This window comes from Poeciliopsis prolifica, unplaced genomic scaffold (assembly GCF_027474105.1).
Source record: "Poeciliopsis prolifica strain line A6 unplaced genomic scaffold, Auburn_PproV2 SCAFFOLD009, whole genome shotgun sequence".
NCBI classification, from domain to species: Eukaryota; Metazoa; Chordata; class Actinopteri; order Cyprinodontiformes; family Poeciliidae; genus Poeciliopsis; species Poeciliopsis prolifica.
Genome location: NW_026562384.1, coordinates 14075322 through 14087731, shown reverse-complemented (window position 1 = coordinate 14087731; position 12410 = coordinate 14075322). Strand labels below are relative to the sequence as shown.

The 12410-nt window shown below is 35.8% G+C and overlaps 1 protein-coding gene across 1 annotated transcript; it reads right to left on the bottom strand.

Moving 5' to 3' along the window:
* Window positions 1–6921: 6921 nt before the first annotated feature.
* Window positions 6922–11781, bottom strand: gm2a (ganglioside GM2 activator). The gene is made up of 4 exons (XM_055034564.1): window positions 11558–11781; window positions 10150–10302; window positions 8649–8831; window positions 6922–8442 (listed from the first exon to the last, which is right to left on the bottom strand). Exons 1-4 carry the CDS (start codon window positions 11675–11677, stop codon window positions 8287–8289), a joined length of 612 nt encoding a protein of 203 aa, XP_054890539.1. The 5' UTR covers window positions 11678–11781; the 3' UTR covers window positions 6922–8286.
* Between the last annotated feature and the right edge of the window lie 629 nt (window positions 11782–12410).

Sequence of the window (12410 nt, the reverse complement as noted above, 5' to 3'; positions counted from 1 at the left end):
ACATGCCAGCAGGGGCCCCGACCAATCAAAAATAAGGAGGAGGGTCACATGCAAATAAGCCGCAACTTGACACAAAGAAAAGCCCTCCTGCCCTGAGGAAACTCAGTGCTTTCACAGAAACATGACACTGCCTCTCCATCACTTAAACCCCCTCTGCCCTTCCAAAGATCTGTGTAAACTCATCACAAGCTGCAGGCTGGAACTTTAAATCACTCGGAAAATGTGCTAACTCCCAGTGGGACAAGAGCCTGGAGCACTTGGATCTACCTGAACTCGATCACGGTGACGTATGGTCTGGACTTTTGACAGTAGAAACAGAAACATAGATCATTCAATAAACCATCACAATGACAAGCATTCCCTGTTATGATTGCATTGAATAACCTTTCGGATGCATTTTGTGTCCTTGAGAGTATTCATAGATGTCGAATGTGGACGAAAAAACAGCTTCTGTGAGTACACTAGCTATGAAGTGAACACAATCCAGAAGTCTGTTTTTAATGTGACAAAACCTCGCATTCCAGCTGTCGTTTAAATGTAATTACAGAGAGATTCATTTTTGACCGCACAGTCAGGGGTTGACAAATCTCCCAGAGATTCTCATTTCTGTCATTCCTCAGTGGTTCAGTCAAAATTAGCTAAAACTTTTGAATAAAATGAGAGGAATCCAGAGAATTTGGACTTTAGAAAATGTCTTCTTGAGAGACCATTTGAAACTTTAATCAAAAGTTTTATGAAATTGTTCAAGACTGCAGCTGTCTTAAATGTTTTTATACTATTAAATAGTCTTTCTCACTGCAAAATGATGGATGAATAGTTTTAAAGTCGCCTTATAGACCGTCCCAACCTGATGTGGAGCAACAGCTGCTTCTCTTATCTGCTTGTAAATATGTTGTAGTTTCATTCAAGTTAGATTTATCAATTTCTGAGACCTGATAAGGACTTCACAGTAGTTTATATTTGTATTTACGCCTAAAACTTTTGAGTGTTTTAACATTATAACATCAACCATCTTATGCTTCCAATCAATGACCTGTCTTTTTTACACAATTAGGAATAAATACTTTTGATTATGAAAATCCAAAGCTTTAAAAATATTTATCAACACCCATATGGTGACATGTTGGCTATTTCACAGATATAGACTGATACTTTCACTACTTATGTTGGAAAGCTGAGGGATGTAGATGGACTATTTGATAAAAGAACATCTAATGAAGTCACTTGCTGCCCATAAAGTTATAAAAATACAGTTTAAACAAAGTGTTATTCTTTTTTTTTCTCCGAAGAGTTTTTGCGGCTCTAGTGGCTTGTATTTTTGTGATTTGATTGTCCTTGTGATACATTTGGAAGACATTGGTCTGTGAAACTACAATAAACTGTCAAAATTAAAATATCTAGTTAAAATCATTTCTTTTGAAAACAGAAATATTGTATTTTGGTTTAACCCTAAAAGATGTGAAAATCGTTACTAAAAATATACAGGCAATCCATCCATCAGGTGCTGGTGCTTATCTCCAGCGAATGTTTCAGGGGAGAGAGGGGAGTGAGGGAGCACTCTGGACAGGGAACCGAACCCAGGACCTTCTTGCTCCAAGGCAACAGTGCTACCAACTGCACCACTGTGCTGTCCAATTCAGGTAATGAATGCAGAAAATTCAACAAGAGAATCTTGCAAGCCCTCTTTTGGTATTTGTCAGCATTCATGACCACAGCACTGCAGTAAACTTTTCTGCTATTAAAGCATGCATGACAGCAGCTGTGAGAGAAATGCTCCAAAGGGAATAAAATGCATCTTTGTAAATGTTTTGAGTAAGAGAGAAAAAACTAAAACTAAACTTGATCATATGACAACATCAAGACTTTGAATCAGTCTGAAGGATTTATTTCCATAGCTCAAAGTTTCACTGTTTTTCTCCTTTAAGATAAGAGTTTTGACATGACTGAGTTAAATAAACCTTTCTGCCATCCCTGGTTTGATAGAAATACATTTATAAATGAATCAGTTCGCTCTGGGTCATCAGGACACACAGAACTTTAATTAGTGATATTATTGTAAGAGAGATAGTGCATATCTCATGGCCAAAATATGGGGATTGAAGCATAAATGGACCAGAAAATAGATAGTTTGGCCTTTTGGCATAGCTTAATGCCGTCATCATTGCAGATCAAGCTCCAACTTTTCTATCTACTTATCTTCTGCCTGCCAACATTCGGGAACTGCAAATAACATAATTCAACTGTGAACTGTTGCAACAGAGAGGTCATTGTTTGGAAATGCCAGTAGAACCACATCATCTGCAATAAACACAGATGAGACCCTGATACGCCCAGACCTGAAACCATCATCTCTGTGATTCACTATAATCATTCATCTGAATTCTAAGTTTAGATCAACGCCATAACTGATTCATGTTGAATCATTATTTGAATCTGAGAAACTCAAATGTCCCCTATGTCTACCCGTTTCTGCAACCTGTCCAAGGAACCCAAATCTGAGATGAACAGAGGTCAACCAGTCGCATTAGGTTATCTCCAAAACAAACAGCCTCAGCCTCTTGTCTGCAACAAATCAGCTAACACTGTTAGTGTGTGGCTCAGTTTGTGACTCTTGTTTGCTGAAAAGCTTTTAAGGAGGGAAGACCATTTCTCCAGAGACACACATGTACACATCTGCTTCCAATTAACCCACTACCTGCATAAAAGTGTGTGGTAGGAAGTTACACACTGTCAGTCTTCCCACGTTCATTCACAACTGAGGTTGTTTAACATTACTGCATCTTTTCAAGAGTCCCAACTGTTGCTTCTTTGGACTAGGTGCACTAACAGCACATTTTCCATATGATATTTGCCTAAAATGTAAGATAAATAGTTTTGGTAGGCTGAACTTCTGCTTTCACTTTAAGGCTATATTTAAAAAAAAAAAGCTAAAAATAAGATCAGCAGTGCTGAAAAAGTCAAAAAGTAACAGCAGGCGAACCAGTTTCAACAAGTCGTGAGATTAAGAGAAAACTACAACAGATTAAACTAAGACAAAAATTTAGAATGACAATAAAACTTTTAAATAAATGTATTATTGGAGGGTTCTTCATTCAGTAAATGAAGAACAATAGTAACTGAAAATGCACCAGACAAAGACCTGCAGTTGATGTTAAAATTATTTTTGTTATTTTCTATCTGCTGAGTCTGTTGTACCATTTGTACCGTTATTTGTCACGTAATCTGTTAACAGTACACTCTGGCACTGGAAGTACTTAAAATATCAGAAATTGCTCATAACTATATTTTTGTTAGTCTGACTTTATTTTTAAAAATGAAATCAGATGTGATAAGATCAGTACCTGAGTATTGCAAAAACAAATTTGCTTCTGTATTTATATTTTGTCATTTGAAACTAGACTAATAGAAAAATGGAAGAATTCAAAGATTCATGTGTTTATGTGTGTATGTCATTGCAGCCATTAGCAGAGGAATTGGTGGTTAATTTACCTTTTGTTTTTTCTAAAACCCTGCTGAAAGCTGCTGAAAGCTGCTGAAAACCCCTTCAAGGACATTGTGTGTGCGTGTGTAGACGTGTGTGACTGTGTGTATGACTGATCTGCTGACCCACATGTGCCAGATAACTATCAGAGTCACACAAAGCAAATACCATAGACTAGAATGAGGTCAAGCTGAATGTGTGGATGAATATTTCAGTCTAATCTAATTTTCAGATGAAGACAGAAGCTGCTTCTCTCCTCTGAAATCAATTAAGAAAGAAAAAAAAAAGTGACTTTAAATATTTTCAGCATTTTTGTCTGTTAAGACAGATCCAAAGGGAGTCAAATGTAATTATTCTATGAAAGGACAAAACAGATTTAGGGGGAAAAAAACTTTGTAGTTCTTTTCTGTCTTCCTTCTTTTGGAGTTATCCTGCAACTTTTCTGAATTTCACAACCTGCTTTAAAGCAAGAAATTTTAGCATCTGTTCCATAGCACTTCACAAGTTTATTCACATTTTTTTAAATTACTGTATGTGTGCTTGAAAAATCCAAAATCAGGGCACTGTGGCTGGAGGACCAGCGTTGGGAAAAGCTGCTCCATGGAGTCCTGCTCTTAAATTTAAAACTTTTAATTCACCTATTGTGCTCATTTTATTAATGGTAGTTTTAGTTTCATTATCTCTTATAAATTTGCATTACTGATTAGACATTGCTGGAGTTCTCATCAGAGTAACTTTTATTTTAAAAATGGCTCTGTGCAGGATGAGAGGCTCTGGTGGTTTAGCAGGCAGTCTGCAGAGGTTAGTCTTTGAAAAGGTTGTTCTGACTTTGATTCTGAGCCTTGGAAGACCAAGACCGTTGTCTGTATTTCATGACTGTGTTTACAGTTCAATAAAGGCCACTATAGCCTAACAAAAGCTCTTAAATTTTAAAAGTACAATGTACATTTGACGGTGGTGAAACTGTTTGATGATCTTATATATTTGAGACTGGAGTCAGTGGGACATCAGAAAGTCACTTACCAGAAATCAGTGCTCCTCTGGTGTGTAGAATGTTGTCTGGTGCACTTAGGATACTGACATTTGATAACTACTCTTAAAACACTGCAGCAACAAAGGAAACAATCTCTACAGGCCCAAAATGTTGATGGCCTCCAAACATTTTTCATTGAAAAAGACCACTTTTCTCACGCCTTCATTTAGTTTTCATAATGGTACCTTTCAGCTGAACTTCAGTAGACCTTCTTCACTTGTTTTCTTCTTTTCCAAGCGGTAAAAATGTAAGTTTAACATACTGCTAATGATATTAACTAAGTTATTGTTACTTGTATTTAAAATAAATGATCATGCTTAGATATTTATCACTGGAAAACTAATATCATTGCAAATGCAGCATGGCTTATCATCATTACCCTGACATCAGGATGTCTGCAACATTTTTATTTATTATCTTCTAATTGATTATTTCACACGAGAACAGATAATGCAACATGTCTGCTAACTCTCACAGACCAAGCCGAACCCTTTCACCTCCACTTCTATTGTTCTGCTAATTCGTTTATTGGCATCTTGACCTTTAAACGCCTTCCTCTCTTCTTTTTCTAATCCTCTACTCGTCCTTTTTCATTTTTATGCAGACTTTCCTCTGTCTCTTCTTTACATTCACCCAGTGCAAGCTTCCTGTCTCAGGAAAAGGTTGATGATGGAGGTCAGAGACAGGAAGTCCAGCAAAGGAGATTAGACATCAGCAGAATAAGTTGTATACTTCATTGCTGCAACTCAGACATCAATATTTAGCGCCAGAAACAGGAAGTTCTTTGGTTGTTTTGTCCATTTTTATACCTGCCAGTTGGAGTTTTGCCAAAACTGCTGGGTTGGACCCATCTGATGGTTTATTCCTTCGTGTCCATGTTATATATATATGTTTATATGTGTCCAGTCAGTCTTGTTATTTGTAAATGTATTTTTTATTTTAAAAGATTGTAGAAAAGTAACAAAATCCCAGTTCGGTGTGGAAGATAAGACCTGTAGTCCTGAAGGCTCCTATTGACAACCTGGGCTTTCTTTATTCCTTAGCATAGCTACAGGATGAAATACTGTACTAATGCAGTAAATTATGCAAAAGGAGAACCAACCAAGTAATGTATGAATATATTTGTCTGCGGAACACTACAGGGAGAATCTGTTTTAAGTTGTTCTAATGTTGCAGTTTTCAGAAAAGCTAAATTTGTTTTTCATGAGCTTTAAACCACAATTATCATAATTAACAGAAATAAATCATTGCAGTATATCAGTGAAGCTACATTTTACATTTTGAATTAAAGTTCTGACATGAAAACATTTTAATGATGTTATAATTTATTGAGATGGAAAAAAGTTGTAAATATTACTTTGATTTTATTTTTACTGTCACCACTGGTTATTATTAAGCAGAAATTGCACATAGAGCTTCAAATTTGGTCATTCTTTAATGATGTCTTCAACACGTTCCTCTCATTTCTGCAAATCTAAACAGGGAACAGAACTTAGACTAATTTAATTTACATATAAGCTACTTGAACGTGTGACTTAAACGGGGAATTTCTCAGTTCAGAACGTTTTTGTTCTTTCGTTTTTTGTTTTGAGTTTTTTCTTACAACATGATGCTTTGAACAGGAATGGAAACAAAGTTAAATCAGGAATGAAAGTAAAATTGATCAAAATTGATATACTTTTATGCTAAATGCTTTGTGAATATTATTTCTTTCAATTTGTGACATTTTCCATCAAACATCAAGGAAAACAGCTTTCAGTCAGTTTAAAGGAGGTATTTTTTGTACGTCCCAACTGGCTGTGTGTTGCAAGCATCTGCAGACCACTTGTTTCTGAGACAGGAAGCAGGAAGCACACTGAATCAACTGCAGCCGCAGCATTTTAACCAGGGAGACTGTGATAATGTGGCCTCACTAAGAGCCCAACCACAGAATGTGTACAGCAGATATACCACCGACATATTACCAGTAACTGGAAAGTGTTTTATTGAAGTTGAAAACTGCATCAACGTAAATCTCAGGATTGAAAAGTGCAACCAACGTTACTAAATATTCTCTGGTTTTGCTGTTCTTACGTGTGACTGCAATCTTCAGCTGCCACAGGTGGACTTAAGTCTAGATGAATCAAATTATTTAAGCAGTCATTCTACTCATCTACGAACCAAAAGAAAATAAAATCCTGTAAGTCCAGCAGATCTTATCTGCTATTATTGTGCAATTCGTCTCTTTCCTCCTTTTGTTTTCTGCATTGTTTGTTGCTTCCCTATAATATCCAATCATGCTGTAGTCTCAAAACTGATTTTTATGCTGAAATGTTATCATAAAAACACAACCCCAGGAAACTGAAACTGTAATGATTGAGTTGTGTTATTTGATCATTTTCTGAGAACATGAAAACTGACACAAAAATTTGGAGAAAAAATATTTATTTTGTGTAATTCTTTGTTGGAAGACTGTAAAATACTCCCACCGTGTGGTGAAACAGGCAACTGCATATTTTAAGACTCAAACCCCACAGGAGATTTAGTGTTGGTTACTCTATGTAAAAAAATCTTACTAAACATGCAAATATAACAGTATGTTCACTTATATAATGAAAACCAAACTTTATATTTTTCTAAATTATAAAAAGGCAGAATTGTCTTGGAGTTTGTTCTTTAAAAAAAAATTGGCTAAAACTACCATCTACAATTAAAATCTATTTACTGTATGTTGGCCACTAATAGATTTGTTAAAACCATTTCCTCAACAAAATAAAAGAAATAAGATTTTATCACCCAGGCAGAAAAACATAGAATCACTTTCATTTTTCCTTCTTGCTGCTACAGAAATAGGAGTCAAAAAAAACAATTATACAGTGCAAACAACATATTTATTAAAACATAGTATTTTAATGAATATGGCAATTTTATGAAGCTTTTTTTCAGTGTTAAAATAATTTTGCTTTAACATTATAAGAAGAATATTTAAACCGTTGTAAAATGTGCCCATTACCAAAAATTCAAGTGTTTTGTTTTTTTAAACTGAGTCTTAATGAAGAAAAAATGACCTCATCCTTTTACCTGAGATGATGCAAACTAAACAAGAGAAGTAATGTTGCCTCAAACACTGGGATTTTTGCGTGCAACAATATGACCAATGTTTAAGTTTATTATACTACTATGTTTACAGATTTAGTCAAATATTCCACAGACTCCCACTTCAGTTTTCATTATCATTCTGTTACTCTAATTTAAAAAATAAAACTTGTTGAAGAAAAAAAAAATCTTAACATTTCAGCAAACTATCCAAAAATTGTGCTGAACGAATTAAACTGCACAACTTGGTTTTTGTTAACTGCTAAAAATATAATCAATTATATAATCAATTAATAAATTAATTGTATAATATAATTTTTGAGCTGAAAGAAAAGAGAAACTTGTGCCACTAGGTAGAAAAAAAAGACAATTTTCAAATGGAATGTAGCTTGAGACAAAAGACAGCATTAAAAATAGAATAAAAGGCTCATGTGCAGAATGTAAGTTTTCTTCTCTGGTTACTGTAACTTTTTGTACACAAAAGCATAGAATGAAACAACAACAAAAAAAAACTAGCAAAACCTTGATCCTGTTTAAATAAAACACCATTAGTAGTACCTAATCTGATGTGGGGAAACAACAGCTCCTGAAACACAAATCAAACATAAAATTAAAAGTTGACGCAACTTTCTAAAGGCTGTAGTTACATCATTTTTCTGTGCAGACAAACAGAAACATGAAACTGCTGTGAATCATCTCAGTTGGAATGAATGGAGAGAGACAGCTTGAGGCAGCCCAGCTCTTTGCCCCCACCACCCAGGACTCCCTGAACTCTGTAGTTCCCATTGCTGAGCCAGTAAGGCAGGTCCATGTAGGGCAGGTAGAACTGAGACTGAGGCAGCGAGTAAGAGCCCTGAGGAGAAAATATCAAAATCAGAGCAAACCTGGAAACACTGAAGCTCAGTATTACCTGACCTTTAAGAGGTAGATCAGATTTCAATATACAGTGAGTATTTCCAGTCCCCTTGATCACTGAAACCTTTTTTTAATTTGCGGCATTAAACAATGATGCCAAAACCTAACCCAGGCTCAGTTTCTATCGGTGAAAAGAAAACTCACCGCTTTGAAGGGGCAGTGACAGGGTAGGCCGTAGGTGTGCAGCGGTTCTGGACAGTCCTGTCCCGGTGGGATCAGCTGGTTCAGAATGTCGCAGGCATCCTTATAGTGACAACTGCCGACCTGCTCCAGGCAGGGGATCTGCACCCAGAAACCAGCCACTTCCTTCTCCAGGGTAACATTCACCTGGGGGAAAAAAAAAAAAAACAAGGTCTAAGTGAGATGCAAAAAGATTGATTTTAGTTTCAAACCTGCACAAACACGACATGATAACTGACCGGCAGGAGTAACAAATGTCTGGAGCTGAGCTGTTAAAACAGTATTGTGTATTTTCCAGGCACATTGCACAATCAAGTAACTTGGTAACTTTCAGGTTTTATAAAAAGGCTGTACATGTCAAACATAAATTAAAAGAAATTTGACTTCACAATATGATGCCTTGTAATTGGGGCTCTTTCTGACACTAGAGTATCAGCACGTCGTCACAACAATGCTCCTTTATTTTCTCGTTTTTAGGAGTGTTGGACTGAGGAGTAGTTCATATGATCAGCTCAGCAGACATGCAGTTCCACCAGATGTTTGCTAAGTGCTGCTGGTGCTAGTTTGGAGGAGCTGAGTGGGGAAGGCGTGGAGGAAAGGTGCTCAGTGAGGTGGAAGCTCAGCTGGAGACAGCAGCAAAAAATGTAAACTCTTAATAAGCTATTTAAAACGAGGAACAACAAAATACAATATCAGTTTTACCATACTTTACATACAAACAGTTTCTTTAATACTTTGATTTGTTTCATGCTGTTGTGTGCAACCCTACAAAATTAAGACATTTACAGAAAAAATAATCCACAAATTGACAGAAGAAAAAAGAAGTTGAAAGTAGAAACACTAGTTTATATATTTCATTTTTTAAAAGTGTTTAAGTTGCTGTTTCAAGTCACTGTGCTCTAAAAAAGAAAAAAAGAAAACAAAAAAATTTGCAAACCTCTAATCAGTAAGCTCACATGATTATTGGGCAGCAAATCCAATCTGCTGAGATAAACAAAAATGTGCAAGTTGCAGTGAAACAGCTCTGCTGCTGCTGCTGAGAAACACAGTGTCTGAGGCTTTCTCACAGACTACATGCAACATGTAGTTAATGCTAAAACTGATAAACGCTGTTTGTGGTTTATTCCCACAGAAATGATGAAGTGCTAGTGGTGCAGGCGTTGACTACTTCTACTTTTAGTTTATTGCTGTTGCAAACCTGATGAAGTTATCTATTGTTTCATTATAAACAGTCTAACAGTCAATGTCTAATCTGATGAGTGTGTAATCAGAACAAATTGAGAACCAAATACCTTCAGTGTCAGCAGTGACTGTTTTCATTGTCAGTGTGTTTTGCTGAGTCTCAGCGGTTTTTTTATGATGTAACCAAACCAAACGGCTAAACATCCAAATAACAAACATCTTGAAACGTATGAAAGATTTTCAGCTGATTGTTTCAGGTTTGTGTTGCAAGACGTCAACTCACAGAAAGAGGGGAGGCGAGCTCAACCAACGTGGATCCAGACGCAGCAGCCGTCAGTGATCCCGGAATGTTGATGGGATCTGGAGACACAGTCAGGCTCTTCAGCACAGCCGGAGCGTCGGGCTGTCCGCAGTTTTTCCAGGCGAAGCCCAAAACCTGCAGAGTGATGAAACATTCACTTTACTGTTTGACTTTCTGCCAGAAAGCTCTAGCTTTATTCTTTAAACCAACATAGAAAAACTGAAATGTGAGATAAATCAAATGTATCTTCCTCTGAAGTTGCCTATAACAGTTTATTCATTTAGCTATCATTAAGCTTCTTTTCCACCAGGATTCTTGAGCAGCTTCAAAAAAGATATGACTATCTGGCCATCTCATGCCAGATGTCAAACACAACACTAAACTTTAATTTTGATTTCTTAGTACGGTGCATGAAAGATTTGTAAAGAAAATATAACTTCCATGCTAGGCAAAAAAAAAAGGCCAAACTGAAATAGCATTTAGGGATTCTATACATTATTAAAGTTTTAAAACTTGCTCTTTTCCAGAGAACATATTTCCAGTGTTTTCAGCCAGGTTTTTTCCCAGATTTAAATAAGTTTATGAATATATTAAAACTTAAACAGAATGTGTTGCACATATTTCTATAAATACCAAGGTTTGACTACAGTACCTGGAAATGAAAAAAGAAATCCAACCTTTCTAATGTTAATGCATCATGTTAAATAACTATTTTTAATCCTTCAATGAACAATTTGACAATTTTGCATTGGTGCATTTCTCAGAACAGAATTGAAATTCTCAAAACTACTTGTTCAACCTTCAAATCGTCACTTGTGCACATCAAAAAGCCCCTTTGAGCAATGACATGCAGACAAGCAGTTCCACCAGATGTTTGCTAAGTGCTGCTGGTGCAAGTGGTTATGTACAATTATCTGCTTCTTCTCACATTTTCAAATGGTTTTGTCATGTTGATCAAAATGTATTAAACAGGTTTCTGTTGAATTTTCCCAAAATGTAAGCACAATTTCATTGCATAAGTCTTAACATGGGAAATGCTTGAACAAGTTCTTATATTACAGCAATCATTTTGCAGCGTGGAAATTGAAAGTAAAGGAAGACAAGACATAACATGATGCAGCATTGACGTGTTCTTTGATACAGATATTTCATTATGAGAGACGAAATCAGTATTTCGAGGAAGAAACTGGATTTTGCAGGTAATCCATGTTGTTTCACTGTTTCTACTAATTGTTCTGGGAAATGCGCGTAGCTGTTTTTGAAAACGTTGAAAATGATTCGAGAAATGCATGAAAGTAACTGAGAAATAAACACTGTAAGAACTCGGGTGTAGCCGAACAGAGATTTTTTTTTTTTTTTTTTTTTTTTTTTGACAAAGAAGAAAACTTACCTTTGCGCTTGTGACTCTCTTCCTTCCAAAGGAGTCGCAGTTCGCCTGAAATACCACCGTAGCTAAAACCACCATCACGGCTACACTCCCCTTCAGACAGCCGGCCATCCTGTTCATCATTACGGTGGCAAACCCCGCTACTCTGCGACGGTAAAGCGAGCTTCTCCACGGGCAGAGAAAGTCAGAATGCTTCCCCAGACCATCGCTTCCGTATTTACAACCGCCGCCTGAACAGACTGTCACGTGATCCACAAGAGTCACGTGACGGACGACAGTTTTTCATTGAAATGGTGATGCACTAGTTGAGTATTTATTTGCACAACATAACATTCCACAGCATAACATTTCTGTACTAAAATACAACTTTTATATGTATTAAAATTTTGTTATTCAAATAATCAAAATTAAATAGCATTAACCTCTTGGAAACACCTTATATATTCAGTCTATACAATACATGATTGTGACTTTTTTTTTACATTAATTAATGGATAAACAAAATTATTTGAACACAGATTATATTATTCTGAGTATTTTAGAACTAAAAAAGATGTTGTAATTCCATTTCATAGACGGTAGATGGCACTGCTGTGCAACTGTAATTGTGTATATCTACATATATAAATATATATACAGTATTTATATTACATATTATATGAAATATTTATTACATATTTAAATTTTTTTTGTTTTAATTATATATTTCTTTATCATTGTATATTTTAAAAAGTATACAAATATATTTTTTAAGATATATATATGTATATATGATATATATACGATCGGATTTTCCGACTCCTTCTTCAGCAGTTAAACGCATCCCGACAACATTTTTCTTTTTAATCACAAACTG